This window comes from Engystomops pustulosus, chromosome 2, assembly GCF_040894005.1.
Source record: "Engystomops pustulosus chromosome 2, aEngPut4.maternal, whole genome shotgun sequence".
Taxonomy (NCBI): Eukaryota; Metazoa; Chordata; class Amphibia; order Anura; family Leptodactylidae; genus Engystomops; species Engystomops pustulosus.
The window spans coordinates 233,038,273-233,060,712 of NC_092412.1; the positions used below are offsets into that span (position 1 = coordinate 233,038,273).

The 22,440-nt window shown below is 40.7% G+C and overlaps 1 protein-coding gene across 2 annotated transcripts in view; it reads right to left on the reverse strand.

Moving 5' to 3' along the window:
- The window catches only part of EPHA3 (EPH receptor A3), a 285,857-nt gene that overhangs the window by 101,597 nt on the left and 161,820 nt on the right, over window positions 1–22,440 (reverse strand). For both annotated transcript variants that reach the window (XM_072138525.1, XM_072138524.1), the window contains exons 4-5: window positions 4,913–5,068; window positions 4,332–4,667 (exon numbers count right to left, since the gene is read on the reverse strand). In XM_072138525.1, coding sequence (XP_071994626.1) covers window positions 4,332–4,667; window positions 4,913–5,068 — 492 coding nt within the window. The remainder of the gene's footprint in view (window positions 1–4,331; window positions 4,668–4,912; window positions 5,069–22,440) is intronic.

Sequence of the window (22,440 nt, forward strand, 5' to 3'; positions counted from 1 at the left end):
CAGTTTACACTGAAAGCTTTCCTGTAGTATTTCTCCTTCGGCCAATCTAGATCCCACAAGCAGTTACTGCTCAGAAATAGCTGAATATCTTTTTCTTGATAAGGTGGTAAAACTCTTTCTTTATAGTCAGACCTTGCGCTGCCAAAAATCCCACACTAATATCCAGGAATCTAAGGTCTTCCAGTTATTCCTTCACTTACTCTGTTTAATAAAGTAAACTGCTAAATTCAATGATATGTCATTACATTCACCATTTATAAAAATATATATTTTGATAATTTCTCTTAACGGCCAGATTAAGTAAAGTGCTATTTTGGCAGAGATAGAGAGCCAAAGGCTTAAATGCAAAGTGCATAAAATAGGGAGCGTGTATAGTAGGGGGCGGCAGAGTATTATGTGCATATCTGTAATTATGTTTTACCATAAACAATTACATGACATGAGACTATTATCATATATGTTATTTATCATTGGGTTCCTTCAACAAGCTTTATTAAACTCGACAACCCCTCTAGCCCCGTGAAAATCAGACCTAACATCACAATAATGATAAGCTCATTTCTGCTTCATCTGTAAGTGGTGGAAGAATTCTTTCTACCTTTTTAATACATTGGAGTCATATAGTGAAATATTAATATAGATTTCTTTTGCTATCTACAGACTCCCTGGAAGAGACTATATGGCGAGGGGTGGCAAAAAGGTCTTTACCCCACTGGTTATTACCATTTCTCCTTCTAGGACCACAGGTTGTCATTTCCTTTGTTTTCTGCAGGTTCAAGGAGGCCATTTATTGGCCAGAAGAGGGTCCCTAGAACCCCCAAGCACAGGGCCAAAAACTGTAAGTTTGAGAATCGGAAAGCGGAGCAAAGTTATTCCCCCCACTCCTTTTTTTGCCCACACATTTTGTGCCTCACCGCCAAACCAATTTAACCCATTAACAACACACACTATACTATTATGCCACAGCATTGTTAAGGATATATGGGGAGGTCTTATGGTCTCAATGCACTCCAGAGTTCATCCAAGCTGCCCCTTGATCCTCAACAGTCATATGGGAATTGCATGTTATTCCAATGTCATTATCCATTTAATATAGATTTCCCTCAAAAGTAACATAACAGGTTCTCTTAGAACTTTAAATTCCGGATTTAAAAAAGGCCATATCTATACAGTACATTGGAAAGTGGTGGTTCAATATAAAAAATAAAATTATTATAATAAGTCCCAAGGAAACGAAAAAACTTGCCAGAAGATAAAGATTATGTACAAATGTGTATTATGTAATATTAAAAGATAATCAAGATATATTCTATACTTATGCATTCTATATATTTTGTTGTCAATACCGCTCTGGTTCAGTATTTTATGTATTTTATTATTATTTTTATTTTATGTATTATATTTTATATTATACAATCTTGGTGCTAGAGAAGGTTTGCCTTTTCCCTTGTTGTGCACATACAATTGGATCCATGGAACAGATTTGCCATGAGCTTGTTGGTTCCTTCTCTCCTTAAATATGATAAAGCAAGAGATGAGCAAACTGGAACTTAAGGTTCAGTATCCTAAATTTGTCCACTCCATGTAACATGGACATGATGGGCTGCAGAGAAGCCAATCAGGCAGCTTTATGGCCCTAGCAACTAGATAGGGCTGTGATTTAACCTAATGTAACCCATTGAATAATATTTAGTTGCATAAGTATAAATAAAAATAAAAAACAACAACAAAACAATCCAAAAATAAGCTAAATTAATGGATTAAAAGGAGCCCCCGGTCAGTATCCCTTTAAGAAACCACTATTCCATTATATAAATTGCTTTGATTGATTCTTGACGATTAAACTTCACTTAATAGAGAATATAAAACCAGTTAATGTTACCAGTGATGTTCAGGTTCCCTTGTATCCTGGAAATGTATCAGTCAATTTCCTGTGGAGTATGCAGCGTATAAATAGCCTTATTCAGGATGTGCCGAGTCGAGTCAGGTTTCCTAAATTGTAACCAATATCTTGCTCTAATTTCCTTGCGCTGCTTCCTAAATGTGTGTTGTAAATGGTGGGAGCACTCTTAGCATTGACCTGGGCAGCCTTAAATATTTCCCTCTACTGCATTACCCTGTGATTGATTTCTCAAGTACCGGCCAGGAGCCCATGCAACGAATGGTAGTAATTGTGGATTCATTAAATGTTTTGTGGTAGCCGGGAAAACAAGACATTAGGAAGCTCTCATTGTTCATAATAAATCAGCGTCCTGTATGTTTAGTGGTGAGTCTATTACAGTAACACAACGCTACCTTTACTTGGCAGACCAGGTCTACGGGAAAAAGTTTCATATCAAGCTTTAACTGTTATAAAATGGGAATGAGTCATTTAAGAATATTTAATAATTTGGACAAAAAGGGTCACGTTTACACATCTACTACATATGACTTTTATGGAAGTTGTCCCAACTCTACCCCATCGGCTATTTAGAATGGATAAGGCAAGTTGGATTTTACACTTTACAGAAGATTTGGTTTTAAGGATAGATAAGCCACCACCAGAGGAGTCAAGGAGTCCCCCTCTATATTTATATTTTATGGAGAGTGGAGGTAGAATGAAAAAACTCATAAAATCGTTTGGTTAACTTACTTCTTATCCATAGTGGTTGACCAATGCTCCTAGCACTAAAATAGGTCTGCCAGGACTACAATCTCCAGGAGGCCATACAAGTCAACAAGGCATCACAAATGTCTAAATTCATTATTCCAAATTCCCCTAACTGCAGCAATGGGACCCCCAATGATCAGACATCCTGGGGCACATTTACTAAGGGTCCGCACACCGCATTTCAGTCGGGTTTCCCAACTATTTCCGATTTGCACCACATTTAACAGGGGTTTTTGGCGAGCACAATCAGATTTTGGCACAATGGCGCCGACTTTCATGCGACACAAATCGGGATGTGGCCATTGGACAACCCGACTGATTCGGACTAGGCGCAGGATTTAAAATTCAAATTGTGTCGCAAGACATGCACACATATGCACCAGGAAGAAGAAAGTGAACTACGGCGGAGCTCAGCGGGGAAGCGACACATGCAGGATATCGGGCTCACGATCTTAGTGAATCGCGCCGGACTTCATCCTCGCTGGACAACGCACCTCGGGGATCACGACAGGACTGGGTAAGTAAATGTGACCCCCTGTGTCTAGATACCTCAATTCTGAATACCCTTCCATTTGTGACCAAGTTCTTAAGATACAAGCTCTTTAATGAGATGTCAGGGGGTATCAGATTTTCAATGTTGATCTTGTTGCCAATTCCTGCTGCAAGAGAGTGGTAAGTGCCCCCCTTCCCCTGCTATATACCTAAAATACCCATCATCTTAACTTTTGTTTGGGTATAGCTATTCCTCGCGATCCCTGATCCATGGTCCTGGTGCATGTGTTCCGAGGTGGATACTTCTGATGATTGCTTATCTCCTGTGAGATCTGTCATATTTCCCCCAACATCATTTGATTATGCCCCCAAAATCAGTGTGTTCAACTGACTTTAATCTAATTTTACTTTACTTCCTATTAAAACACATGCTTGTGGATCATGCAAGGAGAAATACCAGTTATTAATGATGACCAACTCTATGGGGCATATTTACTTACAGAGTCACCGGAGTTCACAGGAAGTGCATTGTCCGACTATAATGCACCATGCAGAGATTCGCTAAGATTGTGCTCCTCCGATATCATGAATGTGTCGTTTCCTTGCTCAGGTCTGATCGAGTTCACCATCTTTTTTGTGGTGCATCTAAGTGCTTGGGCTTGCGACACAATTTGAAAGTGAAATCCTGTGCTCAGTCCGAATCAGTTGGACTGTCCGACAGCATGCCGCCTAATTTGTGTCGCATGAAAGCCAGCGCAGCTGCGCCACAAAAAGGGTCACGTGTGCGCCACAAGCCCAGCACACACACTTCTTAAATACCTGTGCAAGCCGTTTTAGCCCCGAAAAAGGTGCACAGTCCAACAAAAGGGTGCACGCGACCCTTAGTAAATGAGCCCCTATATCTCAAGATTCACCTTATGAACTATGCCATTATTTGGGCTGTTCAAACTTTTAGAAAACTGACCTGGGCTTTGTGTGTGTATTATAATAAGAGCAAACGAAAAAAAAAAACTCATTATGAATTATCCTCTCTTAGATCTTAAGAGAATCTACAATTTGATGATCAGTGATGGTACCATGGGGGAAGTCACTCCAGTTCTGACACACTGTCCATGAGAAATGGGGGTTGGAGGAAGGTTAGAGACTTACATGACCTACCTTTAGCATAAAGAAAGGAGTATACACTAACCTGCTTGGTTGGTGGTGATGCTGACCGCAGCGATGTGTCTCATGGTTACACTCTGGTCGGAGACCCCATTCACAGATTCAATCTCAAATGTATAATTGGTGTGTGCCAGTAAATCCATGATGGTCACAGTGGTGTTGGTTAAACCAATCTGTCGGGGGATAAATCTTAGATTTCCTTTGCAGGCTTCACAAAACTTTGAGTTTCCACCACATTTCTTACAGACCACATTGAAGGTGAGATCTTTTCTTCCACCAGTGTCCAGCGGCCAGCTCCAGTCCAATATTACTGATGTTTCATTGATATTAGAAATAAGGTTTCTCGGTGCAGAGGGTGGTCCTATCAAAACAAGACAATGTGAGGTATGGACCAGGTATAAAGCATTCACGTTCAGTATATGTGTGTGGATGGATTCATTGGAGTACTAGTACTTGACCATTGCCCATACAGGTGAGGGCAATTAGTCCATACAAAAATGTCTTCAGCATATACAGTATAATTCTGAAATGTACATTTATAAACTATTGTGTATACTGAGAAAACAAATATGTCAAGACATATTTATAGTTAATGAGTACACATACTTGTACAAGCCATAGATGGAGGGTCCTTATCTGCCCGGTAGTAATTCTTCTCGCACACACATTGGGTGGCGCCTTCTTCCTGAGTTGAGCTGTGTGGAGGGCATTTGCCACACTTAAGGTTCCCTGTGACTGCTTTGTAAAATCCTGGACGGCATGCTGAAAAGGAACCATTAAAGTGTTAAAAGTTAACAATCATATCATATAAAAAAAGTTAACAAACATATCATATAAAAACTTTTTAGAAATAATAACACATAAACATTGTGCTCACGAGGGATGTTACATAAATGATGGGATATATTGTAAAATCCCATACACTCCCATCTGCTTGTAAATTCCAGACAGTCCTTCTAGAAATTTCAGCCCTCTATACCATTACATGATGCCACAATGTTACTGCCATACACAGCCCAAATAATGCTACCATAGTGTGTCAATACAGAATACAGAGGAAGGGTGTATGTGCCATAGAGAAAGGTTGCATGTACCATAAAGCAAGAGCTTGTACCATGGAGAAACGTTGTATGCGCTACAGTGGAAAGGTGCATGTATTGTAGAGGAAGGGTGTACTGTATGTGCCATAGAAGAAGGGTGAATGTGCCATTGAAGAAAGGTTTATGTGCCACAGAGGAAAGGAATATGTGTCGTAGAGGAAGGGTGCACGTACCTTAGACAAGGAGTTGCATGTATTAAAGAGGAAGGATGTCATAAATAAAAAGGTTATCTGCCATAAAGGAAGGGAGCATGTACTTCACAGGAAGGGTGTATGTGCCATAGAGGAAAGGCTCCATGTAACTTACAGGAAGGGTGTATGTACCATAGAGGAAAGGCCCCATGTAATTTACAGAAAGGGTGTATGTGCCATAGAGGAAAGGCCCCATGTAATTTACAGAAAGGGTGTATGTGCCATAGAGGAAAGGACCCATGTAATTTACAGAAAGGGTGTATGTGCCATAGAGGAAAGGCCCCATGTAACTTACAGGAAGGGTGTATGTTCCATAGAGGAAAGACCCCATGTAACTTAGAGGAAGGGTGTATGTGCCATAGAGGAAAGATCCCATGTAACTTACAGAAAGGGTGTATGTGCCATAGAGGAAAGACCCCATGTAACTTAGAGGAAGGGTGTATGTGCCATAGAGGAAAGGCTCCATGGAACTTAGAGGAAGGGTGTATGTTCCATAGAGGAAAGACCCCATGTAACTTAGAGGAAGGGTGTATGTGCCATAGAGGAAAGATCCCATGTAACTTACAGAAAGGGTGTATGTGCCATAGAGGAAAGACCCCATGTAGCTTAGAGGAAGGGTGTATGTGCCATAGAGGAAAGGCTCCATGGAACTTAGAGGAAGGGTGTATGTTCCATAGAGGAAAGACCCCATGTAACTTAGAGGAAGGGTGTATGTGCCATGGAGAAAGGCTCCATGGAACTTAGAGGAAGGGTGTATGTGCCATGGAGAAAGGCTGTATTGCACTGTGCGTTTGTGTCCTTGATGGGTGCTCCAGCTCCAAAGGACATTATGATTTTCTCTATAGGAACCCTACTTCAGTAAGCACGTATTTAATCCCATTAGCTGAAAGGACTGATCATGAATTGGGTTTAACTTAATTACAGCTAATCAATAATATGTGCATTCTGAAGACATAGAGAGGAAATATTACACAGTGCTGTATACATCTTATCCCAATAGTTCTCATTGAAAGGTGAGGCCACATTAATGACATGAAGCTCAGCTCAACCTCATCTCAATCTAAATGCAAACAATATAGGAAAGAATACAGTACATCTTAGTGTTATGTCCTTATTGCTTGTACTGTATATAAATTGTATGGAATTATGGGAAGAACATGGATATCAGACATTGATATCAGCTTCATGATCATCTAATGATTTATCTGTATTATTTCATAAACTGCAGGTAGTTACCAGAACATGTGTACCAGACATTGCTGGAAGCTCTTCTGCTATAAAGATCTTGTAAATAATAGATTTTAAGACTACCTTAGGCTAGATTCACATTTTCAATCCCATTTCCCATTTTCTTTTCCATCCTCAGCTTAGAAAATGTAAAATAATGTCAATTCATGATGGACATAAACAGCAGCCCATAGATCCCACTGACTATTGTAGGGTTTATTAAAGGATCACCACAGGACCGGTCACTGTTGTCCGGTGAATCCTTTAACTCATAGACCTCTGTACAGTTGACATCCTTCTTTACATCATGGACATTTATTGGTCCCTATTGTATTACTTTTACATGTATCTGTCCATACAATATCTCTTTTACCTCAAAGACATCTATGGGGCTTTAGTGTACTTCTTTTACCTCACAGATGTCTACGGGTCACGACTGGACTTCTTATATCTTATAGACGTCTATAGGTCCCTGTTGTACCTCTGTTACCTCTTGTTAGACTTCTTTGGGCCCCTGCTGTACTTTTCACCACCTATTGTACCTTTTTTCCTCAAAGATGTCTTTGGGACCCTGGCATTCCTTTTTTTACCTCATAAAAACCTTTGGGAACCCTCTGTATTTCTTTTACCTCTTGGAGTTCTATGGGGCCTTACTTCACCTCTTTTACCTCACAGAAGTCTATGGGGTCCTATTGTATAATTTATGCCTCACAGGCATCTATGGGGCCCTATTGTAAATTTTACCTCTACAGGTCACTACTGGACTTTTTATACCTCATAGACATCTATGGGTCTCTGTTGTACCTCTGTTACCTTATAGCCTTCTTTGGGCCCCTACTGTACTTTTTACCACATAGACTTGTATGGGGCCCTATTTTATCTTTTTTCCCTCACAGATGTCTATGGGACCCTGGCATTCCTTTTTTACCTCATAGACACCTAAGGGCCCCCTCTGTGTTTCTTTTATCACATAGGGCGCAGCTACACGTTCAGTTTTTCAGATGCAGTTTTTGAATCCAAAAGCAGGTGTGGATCATAATGTGTGAGGACTTATCATTAAGAAGTGCTACTCCTTCTCTATTTCACTACTAATTTGGGCATCAAAAAATGCATCTGAAAAACTGAACGTACGGACGCACCGTTAGAAATCTATGGGGCCCTACTTCACCTCTTTTACCTCACAGAAGTCTATAGGGGCCCTATTTTATATTTTATGCCTCACAGGCACCTATTGGGCCTTATTGTAAATTTTATGCCTCATTGACATCTATGGGGCTCGTGTCTACCTCTTTTACTTCACAGACATCTTTGGGGCCATATTGTGCAACTTTTACATCAAAGAGGTCTATGGGGCTTTTATCTTATAAACTTCTATGGGATGCTACTGTGCTTCCTTAAACTCACAGAGGTCTATGGCACCCTAATGTACATTTATCACCTCAGACCCTACTGTAACTCTTTTATCTCACTGTCATCTATGGGGCCCTGGTGTGCATTTTTCACTGTACATACAGTATGTCTCTGACATCTTTTACCTCATGGACACATCTATGGGTCCATATACTTAACCTACATTATGTTATAGATGTTAGTCCCTACTGTACATGGGGCGCTTCAGAGATTTTATGGGCCCCTACTTTATCTATTCTAAGGCACAAATGATTAAGGGGCTCTGCTGTACCTCAAATTTAAAAAAAATACAATACCAAAGGCTCAGTATTATGGGGACATTTGCAATATAATGTACTTTCTGATGATTTACATGGAAAGTGATTATATATATATATATATATATATATATATATATATATATATATATATACAGGCAGTCCCCGGGTTATATACAAGATAGGGTCTGTAGATTTGTTCTTAAGTTGAATTTGTTTGTAAGTTGGAACTGTATATTTTATCATTGTAATCCCAGCCAGAACTTTTTTGGTCTCTGTGACAATTGGATTTTAAAAATGTTGGGTTGTCATAAGAATCAGGATTAACACTAAATCTTCATTACAGACACCTGTGATACCTGTTACAGCTGATCATTGTAGCCTAGGACTAAAGTACAATAAATTACCAATATCCAGAGGCCCGTTTGTAACTAGGGTATGTATGTAAGTCGTCCTTAAGCGTTCTTAATTTGGGAAACCGCCTGTATATATACAGTATATGCTGCATACATTCTCATTTTTTGAATATTGGGATATAGAGATTCTTAGAATTTATATGTATGATTTTTTTTTACACTGAAGACAAAAAACAAGACAAAATATGTACAATTAGGTGACAAGAGCTTATCACACACTATCAGGGTCTACACCATTAAAAAATCAAACACCTTCACACTTTTTATAACATGTCTGACGTGTTCTGTTAGTGCTAAAATACAGTAAACACTTCTATGGTGGGAAATGGCTTCAGATGACTATACCCGGGGAGGGTCCCTGCAGTATTGACACGTAGACTGTAGGATACATAGCGGAGCACAGATTTGCGAGATACATTGTAATAAGTGCACCATTGTCTGCATCTCCTCCTGGGAAAGAGGTGGCTCTGTCGTCACCACTTTGGCTCTCTCCATGATATATAAGGAAAGCTGTGGAAATGAACTGTTTGGAGCCATGCTGTCATGTATAGCCCAAATCCTAAAGCAGGTCCTATGGGAACGACTTCCTGAGCACATGACAAATTCACAAGTGTATGAGTGCCTTGGGAGAATTTTTTTAGCTTACTTCACACACTTTAAGTGAAAATAAGGAAATGCATTTGCTACTAAAAACACTTAACCCTTCATATACAGGAGCATTTCAATGTGCAATCAAAAATAATGCCAACAAAAATTAGATCCCCCTTTATCCTTAAAACAAATAAGCCCCCCAACAGATAGCCATCAATCATCATTGTATTACACTCTGTCACTTTGTAAATAGGTGGGCATACAAAACTACTTTCCAAATGTATCAGATATTGGCCCCTTAATGATAAAACAATATTTAAGGATAATAAATACCATATGTTATTCCCCCTCAAAAAATAAATTAATTTGAATCACTTCAGAAGCCAAATTGGATCTTTTAGTCTCCCCAATTCTCATGATTGGTGTAGCTGCCATAGCTGTTACATGAGCGTGCAACCCCTGAGGCTCATTTGCATAATCTGTTAAACCTATTCATGTAAAAACAAGGGCACAAGGATCTTAAATAAGAGCATATCCTGCCAGAGGGGGCACACACCATTATGTAAGAGTGCTTGGTTTACAGTTCTTCATCCTGGTGGTAGATTTCCTTTAAATCAGGAGCTATCTTTAAGTTACCATCTATTGACCACTGCTTGTGGCTAGTAAAAAAGACAAGTCATGGCTTTGCACAGAAAACACGGAAAATGATCCAATTTCAGTCATTTTATCCTGTAATTATCAGCACAAACCTAGAAGTCGTCTACAATCCACACCTGGCTGAATGTGAACGCTAGAAACCTCAATCTACAAAATAAATAATTAACAATATCAATGAATATCCAATTATTCGCCATCAAATATGCATAAACATCTCCCTGAGAGAACCCGTGCATGAAATCATGTACGCTATTGTTATTTCCAGGCAGAGGTTCCCATCTCCACCCAGACTTATTAAAATCCAACCTAACCTGCAAATCCATTTTCCAGTTGTAATGTGTTCCCGTGTTCCAGCCATTTCATGTCAGACAATAGATGCCAGACGAGGGAGAATTGCAGGAAGCAACATGTTTTTTATTATAAATAGTTACCATTATCTTACTGCTTGGAAACAAGCGCTGCCCCTACAAGGATCCTGCTGCCGTGCATGTGCACCTATTGACATTGAGAAGAATGAAGTTCCTGGTGTCACCAGCTGATACAATGCAGAAACTATGCACAAACTGATCTAAACCTGGATATTGCATCTACAAAGGTCACCGCATGTCACTTTCTATGGGACCCAGAAGAAATTTGGGTCTGAGAGTTGAAAGACATCCAAAAACTTTTTTTTACCAATTGAGGGTTTTTCATACTGATGTGACCTAGGAATGAGGCTTATGATGTGACAATTTGTACCAAAATTGTACTACTTGCAGACAAAGCTTACTGCGGTAGTATGAACGTAACTAAACAGTCTACAGATATACAGGATTTACTATCCAGCATCAGCCAAGCTGTCTTCAGATAGAACACTATATGCTCAGCTCCTCCTGCTCTATAACATGCTGCAGAGAACACTTTGTACAATCTGCTTCACTCCTTCTGTGCTACAACATGCTGCCTTCAGATAACACAATAAATACAATATGCTCCTGCTCAGCTCCTCCTGCTTTAAAACATGCTGCAGAGAACAGTTTGCAAAATCCATTTTGCTCCTTCTGCTCCATATCATGCTGCCGGCAACATCTACACAGCTCCTACTGGTCTTCAACACACTATATACAATACTATGGGGGTCATTTACTAAGGGCCCGATTCGCGTTTTCCCGACGTGTTTCCCCATATATTTCCGATTTGCGCCGATTGTACCTGAATTGCCCCGGGATTTTGGCGCACGCGATCGGATTGTGGCGCATCGGCGCCGGCATGCGCGCGATGGAAATAGTGGGGCATGGCCGAACGAAAACCCAACGGATTCGGAAAAACCGCCGCATTTTTTTAAAAAAATGTGTTGCGAAAATTGCGCTTACCTTTATCCAGGATAGGCCGGTGAATTTCAGGGCATTTCGGCGCGCCTCCGGGAACTTCAGCGCAGCAGCGCCACCTGGTGGACGGCGGAGAAACTACCTTCATAAATCCCGGCCAGACCCGAATCCAGCGCACAGAACGCGCCGCTGGATCGCGAATGGGCCGGGTAAGTAAATATGCCCCAATGTTCTCAGCTACTCCTGCTCTATTACATACCACCTGCCCAAAGTACACTATGTAAAATGTGCTCTGTTTCTCCTACTCTAAATATGTTGCCGGCATCATCTACACAGCTTCTCCTGCTCTATAACATACTTCCTTCATATAAGAGACTGTGTACACTCTGCTCAGCTGCAACTGCTCTATAACATGTTACCAGTAGGTAGGACAATATGTAAAACCTGCTCAACTCCAACTGCTCTATAACATGATACCTGTAGGTAGGACACTATGTACAATCTGCTCATCTCCTCATGCTCTATAACATCAGCCCACACTTATTAAAGTATTTACACCACTTTTCTGTCTGACTTTTTCTGCACTAAAAATAACACACAGGGGGTCATTTACTAAGGGCCCGATTCGCATTTTCCCGACGTGTTACCCGAATATTTCCGATTTGCGCAGTTTGTACCTGAATTGCCCCGGGATTTTGGCGCACGCGATCGGATTGTGCCGCATTGGCGCTGGCATGCACGCGACGGTAATCGGGGGGCGTGGCCGAACGAAAACCCGTCGGATTCGGAAAAAACGCCGCATTTAATAACCAAAATTGTGTTGCTTGGGAAGCGCTTACCTTCACCTGGTCCAGCTCGGTGTATTTTGGCGCGTTCCGATGCTTTTCAGCGCAGCAGCGCCACCTGATGGACGGCGGAGGAACTACCTTCATAAATCCCGTCCGGACCCGAATCCTGTTCAGAGAACGCGCCGCTGGATCGCGAATGGGACGGGTGAGTAAATCTGCCCCACAGACTGCATGCACATGTATTTATATAGTGTTGGCGCCAGTATTGCAGCTGGCGCCACAAAATTCTGCACCTAAAGGGGCGCTCCGGTGCCGATCAGACCGTGCTCCACATTTATTCCTGCGACTCCTGCAGAATTGTGTAGCAAGCTCTATGTTAAAGGTTTTCCAAAAAAAGATGTTGCACACTTCCCGAGCAGTGTAGGGGCTGCCAGATTAATGAAGTCTGTACGCCGGTATTCTATAATCTGCCGCAATCTGCCCATTAGTGAGGCAAACGGCACATGGTGTAGTTTGCACGACTTTTGACAAATGTGGGTCTGAGTGTAATTTGCTCAGCTCCCCCTGCTTTATAACATTCCTCCTGCATATACAAGGCATTATACAATCCGTTCTTCCAGCCGTATACTATGCTACCTGTAGATCAGACTGCATTTTCATCATCACATTCCCCTTAATACTGTGCACATTACTTGGCAATGTTTCCCTCGGCCATCCTGTGACCTTCCATCGCATTGTTTCTTTACTTGTCAGTACTAACAGTTCAGTCCTGAGGTCAGATCAGTTCATTCTTATCATTGATGCTGAAATAAATTCTTAGTGGTGGGAGCTGACATCCTCTCCACAAGTCTAGATTGTCACAGGAAGCCCCCCTCCAAATCATTAACTGTAGATGTCCCTGCAGTGGTTGTGATCATTTATCTGAGGATCCATGGTTCTCTTTTTGGAATGGCACAGATAGATACAGTTATGTATTGTCTCGTGTCACCCGCCCCCTCCTTTCTTCTCGGGTTTTCTAGTTCATTTGTTGCAATTTTATTCCTGCTCGACAGCTCGGGCTTGAAAATGAAACACCTTCCTGTTCTACGCGACGCTATTTTGACCACAGCTGGAATTAAAAATCAAACTTAACACATTAGAGTTTTCAGCTCGAATAGGTGACTCCTGTATTAGTAAGATCGGTGGCCCATCTGTTATAATGACGTAAGTCACCGCTGACAGTGGGAGAAACCGGCTGTGTGGAGTCTGCCGAGGATTATAAGACTCTCATACCGCATTTTATGGCAAATTATGCTGTACATGTATGTCACTAGGCCATTTATATTAAAGGGACAAACTCTTTACTTTACAAGCTGTTGGTGGATTCTGGTTCCCAAGACCTCCAGCTAAGTTGATCTTGGCTACTAATTTCCTGGGCAAGAATTATTGCATTACATGTAGCACTAAATGTGATGTATGCATAGAATTGATCTCTGCTTTGAGGAGATTCTATAGGGCAGTGGTGGCGAACCTATGGCACGGGTGCCACAGGTGGCACTCGAAGCCCTTTCTGTGGGCATCCAGGCCATCACCCCAGCACAGAGTTTGCCAGACAGGACTCCTGCGGTTTTTTCTCCTGCGGTCCAATACAGCCCAGGATGTGCCATGCTCAGCGCCATTTTAAACCAACATCCTTGCCTGCCAGGACTACAGGAGGAACAAGAAAAGTGTGGACAGAGATTATTGTTGGAGCGTCTGCTCTGGGAACCCTGATTGTTCCTCTTTAGGGGGCCCTGAAGTTCTCCATCATCTTTTATTGTATTGGTGAACTCAGGACACCAATACGATTGAAACCTGTGATACAGCAGGGATCAATAAGTTACTGCTTACATTGTCATGTTGGCACTTTGCAACATATAAGTGGCTTTTGGTTGTACTTTGGGCACTCTGTCTCCAAAAGGTTCGCCATCACTGCTATAGGGAGACCATGGGTGTAACTATCACTAGAGCAGCCATGGCATCTGCTATGCAGCCCAAGAAGTCATGAGAGGTTGCAGCCCACACTTGTTGGCACACAATAGCGATGAGTGAATGATCTACAACTTTACTTTACTTCCCCCACAATCCTCTTTTTCCTGTGTAAGAAATCCGCTAGGCTGGTCAAGAAAAAACATTGTAGGTACCCTTTAAGATATTACGATGCACATACATGAGGTGTCCTTGTTACAAAGTTTGTATGGTTGAAAAAAGACACATTTTCATCCAGTTCCACCAAGGAAGGGAAGGGATTGGATGAGGAAGAGATTTAGGTGAAACAATTCTAAGTTACATAACCGTTAATGTTTTTTAGATGTCAAAAGACATCTAGGCCCTCCAGAAGCTCTCTGCTGTTACTGCTGTGACCAGAGCCTGAGGCAGGCTATTCCACAGATTGACAGTTCTCATAGCAAAAAAAAACCCTGTTTCCTCTAATGAAGCTAACAACATGAATTACCAATAATTTTCAAGCTGTCCCTATAAAGGCTATTGAACCCCCTGCAAGTAGCCACCTACCGGTGGTATGCTTGTTTTGGCTTCAGTGCTGTCAAGGGCACTACTGGAGCAGCTTACAGCACTCCCCCTGCTGAGGGTAGTATCACCTTAACCCTGGAAGCTACACCGGCACCCCCAATCCTGTCGCGTAGGAATTTGTTTGTAACTGTGTGTGCAGCTAGTGTCTCATTATACATAATCATAAACATTTACCCCCAACCCGTATGTAGCCTGTGAAGTATGTAATGTAATATGCATGTAATGTATCTAACATGATGTACTTGTAAATGTATGCATGTATGTATACAAATCATGTAACCAGTAAGATTAAGCAAGTAAGCCACAAGCAACCAAGTTTCGTACTTGTAATAACCATTGCCCATAATTCTACTTGGAATGTGTGTATATAACGTGACTTTTATAATGTATTTATGTAACTGTATCCATAATGTGAAAGCCTATCCCTAACTGGATGTAACAATCAGCCGGACACCATGTACTAATTAATTTCGCCCAGAGATAAAGCCGGTCATATTGTATTGTATAAATAGATAAACAATGCAGATGTGGGTACCTTCCAGGACCAACAACTATCTGAGGGTCTGCATACCCTCCTTCCTTCGGCTCCGGCTAAGTAAAGTGTTGGTCATTCATTTGTGGACACTCTCTGATCAAATAGGTTCTAGTATGTTAGTTGTTCCCACAAATGGAGAGTGACTGCACATGCGGATAAACTTGCAGTTCAGGTCAGTGGAGTTACCCGATGCTGGGTGTGTCTGCCCTAGCTATAGCCGCCACCAGGGACTGTTGTAGGTAAAAACACAATTCTAAGCAGGATATAAAAGAGAAACAAAACAAGGTAATGGATGCGCTTCCAGGTGAAGGCAGGAGTTCAGGTTAATATAAAACCGTATTTCATTAGTGAATGCTTATTAATTAATATAAAATACAATTTTATATTAACCTGAACTCCTGCCTGTACTGTGAAGCGCACTGGTTTTCCTTTTTTTATCTCTTTTACCTTTGCACCATATTTTTTGGGCCAGTGGCCAAACACAGGGGGTTTCTTTGCTGCATCCATTATTACAAGTTATAATAGCAAATCTCCCAATCCAAAAACACCTAATATTTACTTTTGAACCAACTTGTACCCCCTGGGCGCCGGCAACTTTTGTTTTTTTGTTCTTTATTTAATTCTAAACAGGACATGGTATAGGATTGTCCAGGTGCACAGCTGTAGTCTGGAGCCTCTTGATATATGAAGTGGAACCCAAGGGTGAAAGGGAACATCAGTTGCTGCTACCATGCACATCATTTTGAGAAACAAAACTGTATGTTTTCCCCAAATAGCAATAAAGAATAAAAAAATACATAAAAAACATTTTTATACAAAATCTAGTGAATCTATGCAACCTAAAATTAGATGGCTATAGGATGTTTGGTTATGCTCGGATATCACAAGGAGGGGATTGATTCAGAAGCTGCTCCTCTTAGGTTTCCAAAGTGAAGGATATTCAGGTAAAAATCTCCAGTCACGTCAGTGTCGATGGTCAACAGCGGCTGCGGAAACATCAATGTTCTCATTTAGCCTGATCTTACACAGCGGAGCTTTTATACAAAGCAGAATAGAGAGGAAAGGAACATCCCTCTCAACTTGGATGTCTTAACCAGCACCACAGATGGAGAAGAAGAAAGAGCTCATTGTGTATGCAGATGTCGTTAATGAAACAGCTCTCCAGAACAATTCTGTCTGAAGACCCATGCGTTTAACCCTACAAAAGACCATCGTGCCAGCAGAAATGTGAAAATGCTGCTAAATTATTCTACAAATATTGCCAGCTGTTTGTGTTTTCAGGACAAAGCCCTCTTGATCGGGACTAATGATGTAGCCAATGGCTTGGCAGCTATGCCAGCATCGGCGCTGATGAGATAAATTGGCCGCTAGCAAGTCTATACTGTAACATCTTGTCTTTGCTTAAAGATGACATGATTACTTGATTGCCAAGCATGTCTGTGGGTATAAGAAAGACTGGGAAAATTCAATTAAACCCCTTAACTGGCTAATAAGCCTACCTATATAAAAAGTGACTTATAAAGTCATGGCTCCAGTAATTATTACAAAATCTGCTTGTTAGTATGTAGTCATTATATCATCGGCATTGAACATAGTTTTCAGGGTTTCCCAACACGTATATATGAAACTTGTTAGAATCATACTGTAAAGTTGTCTACACTACACAATAAGACCGGCATTACTGTACATGGAAAACCCTATTAATTATTCAGTTGAAGGGTTACAGCTAGACCCATCATGCATGGGATAAAATCATGCACACAGCCATGACATCTCCTATACTAGTAAAAGTGTGGCTCATATTGAGAAAGTCCCAAGGACCCATGTCCATACCCACTGCCATATAGAATAAATGGAGCTGCAGGGTGTATTTGAAACCTGCCCCACCATTGATTAGTGTCAATGGGATGCTTGTCCGATGAGCCTTACAGTCAGACCACCATTTGGAATGCCACTAATCAGGATATAATCCCCTATATTGTGGATCCGGAATATATACCACATTTGACCTATACCTTTAAATATCGTACCGACATAGGATATTCTTGTTGCCAAAATTTCCTGATATTTGTGATTCTCTGGATCTGTGTCGCTGATGATTGGGATCACTTAAACAAATTTCATCTCTCGCTACAGATTTCCAAATCCCCTCTGAAAGTGACAACATCACAAGATCTGTATATCAAGAGCTTTGTTCCCGTTGGGTTCCCATTGATGTCCAATGAGACCAAGCCTATGATCACCATGCACATTTGCGAGTGTTGGGCAACCGTTTCATCAGCTATTTTAGTGGATGGACATAGGATAAGCAGCAATTTCTACCTACCATAATGCACAGTGTCTACTGTAATATAAGATAGAGGAGGATTGGGCTGCTCATAATTTCCATTGCAGAATGATATTATTGACTATTGATAAATTAAACTGATACATAATATAGATTAGACACAAGATTCCAGAACACTGCCACAAATAGTTACATCCTCCATAATATATTTGGTAGATTTACAACTTGGAGAAATTTCTTCCCTTGCCCCGATACCAATGGTCCCTCTTCAAAACCAGGACTCCAGCAATAGAACAATAGTTACAATAGTAATGGTTCTAGTGCCATAGTTCATATTTTACGCATTTTCCTGTACATTATTGACTCAATTTTGAGATACATTTCTGAGGTCAAGAGCCCCGTAACTGAGTGCATAAACCATGACATACCTTGCATAATATCAGTCATTACTTATACATAGCCAGCAGACCTGGCCTTCACCAGCATAAGGTTCCAGAATTATTTACTACCTTGGCACACCCTATAGCCCTGCCATATGTTATTAGCTTAGAAAGAGTCCATACGGTGCAGCCGTAGGACAGTCCACGTGCAACCGGAATACCGGTCAGAGAAGATTATACTAATGCAGTACAGACTCTAGGCTTCTTCTCATCTTCTACAAAGCAGTGATACAGAATATACATTTCGCAGAACAAATACTGAGAAATACACGTGACCTGAGGTTTGTCCCGGCCATAGTCATAAACTGACACAGTCATAGGAACCTATCCCATTTTATGTGGAAAAACAAACACAGTAAAAGACATTTACCAAAACCTTGTAGGCGTGCATAGCTTTCTATTGTGCACAGATGTTACTAATTTCCTCACTTGTATATACACCCATATTTTAATTCAGCTCATACCCCCCCCCCCACCAAAGCCAACTAAAGAAGAAAGAAAATCCCAAATCAGCAGTCAGTGCTTACTGTTGGAGAACTGAAGGTCAGACTGGAAATATGCATGGATGCGCTTCACTTCCAAACTCATCTTATTATTACTATGGATGGTTTATCTTCATTTATCTGTTATATATCACTGTTATGTCTATATGAATATGAGTACACATAGTAAGCAGCCCGGTAGTCAGTTCATGCGCCAAATTTTATCACAGTGTACACTCTATAGTAAATTTGGCACATCTTTCTTGGCACATGTTGGGCACTTTGCCTTTTACTACCCATTGGTTTCCTTACATTACACCCTGTTTTATACAAACATTTGTGAGCTTTAGTGGACGACTATTTTGCATTTAGGCCGTAAGCACTAATGGGAGTAAGGCCTCTTTCACACTTGCGTTGCAGATCACATCAGAGTCTGATCAGGGTGCGATCAGGGTTTGGTCGGTTAAAAACTGACATTTTTAATCAGAGTGCAATCAGTTTTTCGGTCAGAGTTTGTTCAGTGTCTCAGTTTTTCACGCACGTTTTCAATGTAATTTCAATGCGTTTTTTTAAGCGCAGATAACGCATGTGAAAAGGACTCGGGACTGTGGTCTATCTTTTCTATTTCAATTGATGCGTGAAAAATGCATTGCACTTGCATTGGACTTGCATGTGTCTCAGAGTGCAATGCGTTTTTGATGCGTCTCCGTAGACTTGCATGGTGCGTTTTTCACACGCGTGACTTGCAAAAGTAGAGATTTAAAGGCGTGTTAACAAAAAGGCGCTTGTGTGCGTGACAAACGCAGGCGTAGAAGGGGCCTAAAGCTACAATAAAGTCCTGGGCAAAGTGGAACTTTGGACTTGGTTTTGAGGTGGAATTTGAGACAGACATGGGCGTTGTGTACTGAAAAATTAGAGATAAACCTTATAAAGTTGGAATAAAAGTATGATGGATTTAGATGGAGTGATTTTTGGGGGTTTATGGTCATATCATGGTTGTATAAGACATCGGTATCAGGGTGAACAGTGTAATTAATATAGTAACATTTCATTTTTTAACTTTAATTTAGAAAATCTCAATCTAGCAGACATCTCATTGTAATATGACAATCTATTGAAGGTTATTAAACCCTATTAAAATTGTGTCCCGTCATTAGATTGCTAGGAAATCTGCTGTCAGATCTAATTACAGCACTAATGTATTAATGCACAGATAATAGGAGTGGATATAGTGTTGATATACATGTCAGTGCTCTCTGCTCTGTTGTGACACGGCACAGCCAGCCATGAACACATCTATGGTAACTTGGCACCGCTCATGAAGTTACGTGCCAACGTACCAGATTGAGCGCCGCTTTCCACCTGATGTCAGGAAGGATCTGCCCAGATTATTACACACATGAAAAGTTATCGATGCTGAGAAGAAAACATTGCCCTAATTATCAGATATTTGAGTTGCAATTTTTGTCATCCTTAACATTGATTATGATTTAGCTAAAGCTTCTGTTTCTAAACTAAAAAAAAAATGTCTTCCATAAATCATAACAACAAAGACACCTTATACTCTCTGTAAAGAAGTACGGAACTCTTCTCTCTGGTTACCTGTTTATAGATATCATTTTCTGTACAACCCCTTTAACTCAGTCTGCCGTGTTACCGGGGACAGTACTTATGTTAAATGGGTTGTCCATGGGTTGCAGGACCCACTTTTCACAACTATGGGAGTCCATTGACCGCCAAATGTAAAGACAACCCCTTTAACTAAGGATAACTCTGTTTGCTACATCTGTGAATGGAATATAGGAAATGTTGCAGGAAAATTGGAATTTGCCAACACAATAAAAGACATATGGTACGTACCCATTCACACTTCACACCTGGTTATCATGTTAAAATTCAACACAACGAAAAACTAGTGATCCCACCAAATTCCTATTAATTTTTTCTCTGGAACTGTAACTATATAATCTTTTAAACGCAGTTATCCAAAGTTAATAGACAGGTTACCTATCTGTAAAACTACTTTGCCCCATGCTGTAATGTAATACCTTGCTGATCTTTTAATATCCCATACAGCAACATGTGATTGTAATCTCGGGCAGCAGATTTATAGCAAATGCTCCTATTTTTATTTTGAACATTTCTCGTCTTGTCTGTGCCGTAAGGACAAACAAGTCCAACTAAATCACAATAAGACATGGCTCGTAGGTAAGATATATGATGACACCGTATTCCATTTCTCCAGCTGTCTTACATCCAACTGAGTTTGGCACTCGGCAGTTGCTTCTGATTTGGAAGAGCTTTTATAACGGGCGAAAATTCCAGCCATACTCATCAGGACACTAGACTAAGCAGCTGGGAGGACGCGGATAGTGCAATGCCTTCGGAAGGTTTGTTTAGTCTAGCGGATACAGTATTCCCTTAAGAAGGAGATGTTTGTTTACACATGATATAAATTGGGACTTTTATAGGCATCACAGTAAAAAAAAAATTGTCCATCAAAATACTGTATTTCATGTCGCAATCACTGATTATTTAGTTTAAATCTAAGATTTTCTCGGTTTTCTAAACATTTGTTTGTGGAAAATCTGAAAATGTAATCACCCTGTTGAATGTGTAAAATATACAGCTATGTTAACCCCAAAACTATCCCGCACAACCCCTTACAAGGGTCCCCACACAGCTATCAATGGAGACTCTATTACTAAAAAAAAATGTAGCTAGACGCTTACAGATGCATATTTACTAAAAGTTCCAAAAAATTACACTAAGCAATCTTCAAGCTGACCCAGTTTATCGCACAGTGTTGAATAATAAATCTAGTGCCATGCCTATTCCAGTTTTGCATCTAGTATTTGTTGGCTTGGTAATTTTGGTTTGACTCATGTAGGTCCCTGTCCCAAACAAAAATCCCAACCTGATTCCCACGAATTCCCATGGGCCCTGCGCTGTATGAAAATTATGGGACATTACAATGAGGGTTTCCCTTCTGTCCACCTTTAGTTCTGCAATTTGAGGACCTTTGCGGTACCTTCAAAATCCGCGAAGGACCCTTCTTTACATATTTGTTGAAGATTCATGGCCTTCTTGAAGATTTCATGGGCGGAGGTACTTTTTTATTATCTCTACAGGGCAGTGTCAAACTTGGCGATTGGTTCAGATGGTTATGGACGCCTTAGAAGCCTTGGGCCCTGGGCGGCCACCCAAACTGCCTTTATTATAATCAACTACTGTGCATAATTTACAACAGATTTCTTTCCTGATCCTTATTGAATTAATTTTGAGGGTTTTTTTTAAATATCTCCCTGCGTTGAATGTTTTTCTTGTTGATTCTGCTAGAAATCTATAAATAATTTGAAGACTTGGTGTTACCATTTACATTGACAAGGAAATGAACAGTGCTGGAGTGCAGAGGGACACACTACCAGTGGGTTACACCCTATTGTCAATTTATTCATTCATTTTGAGCAAAATATATGAGAAAAAATGGAGCAAAGAGTCATTTGAAGTCATGAAGAATACAGTTATGTTGGTCCTTTGTGCTTTACAGAGGTAGCAAAATGGTAGCAATATCTTGCAAAGTATTTGCATCTTTCATTTCAATCTCAGGACATGCACTTATGTCTGGGGAGTCTGTTGTTCATGGAAGAACATGATCTATTAGTTGATGATTGCTTCCTGGTGATAGACAAGGTATCATTGGTGTCTACTTCTAAGGCTCTTTAACCAATTGTTTTTCCATACTTGGACTTGGAGAATGTTTTAAAAGTCATAGAGGTCACTTTAGTTTTGTCAATTATGAGAGCATGGAGCAACAGTTGAATTTTTAAGGTTGGCTGCACATGCACATTTCACCTACCTACCAAAGTGCACAGAGAACTGGACTGGCGAATCAT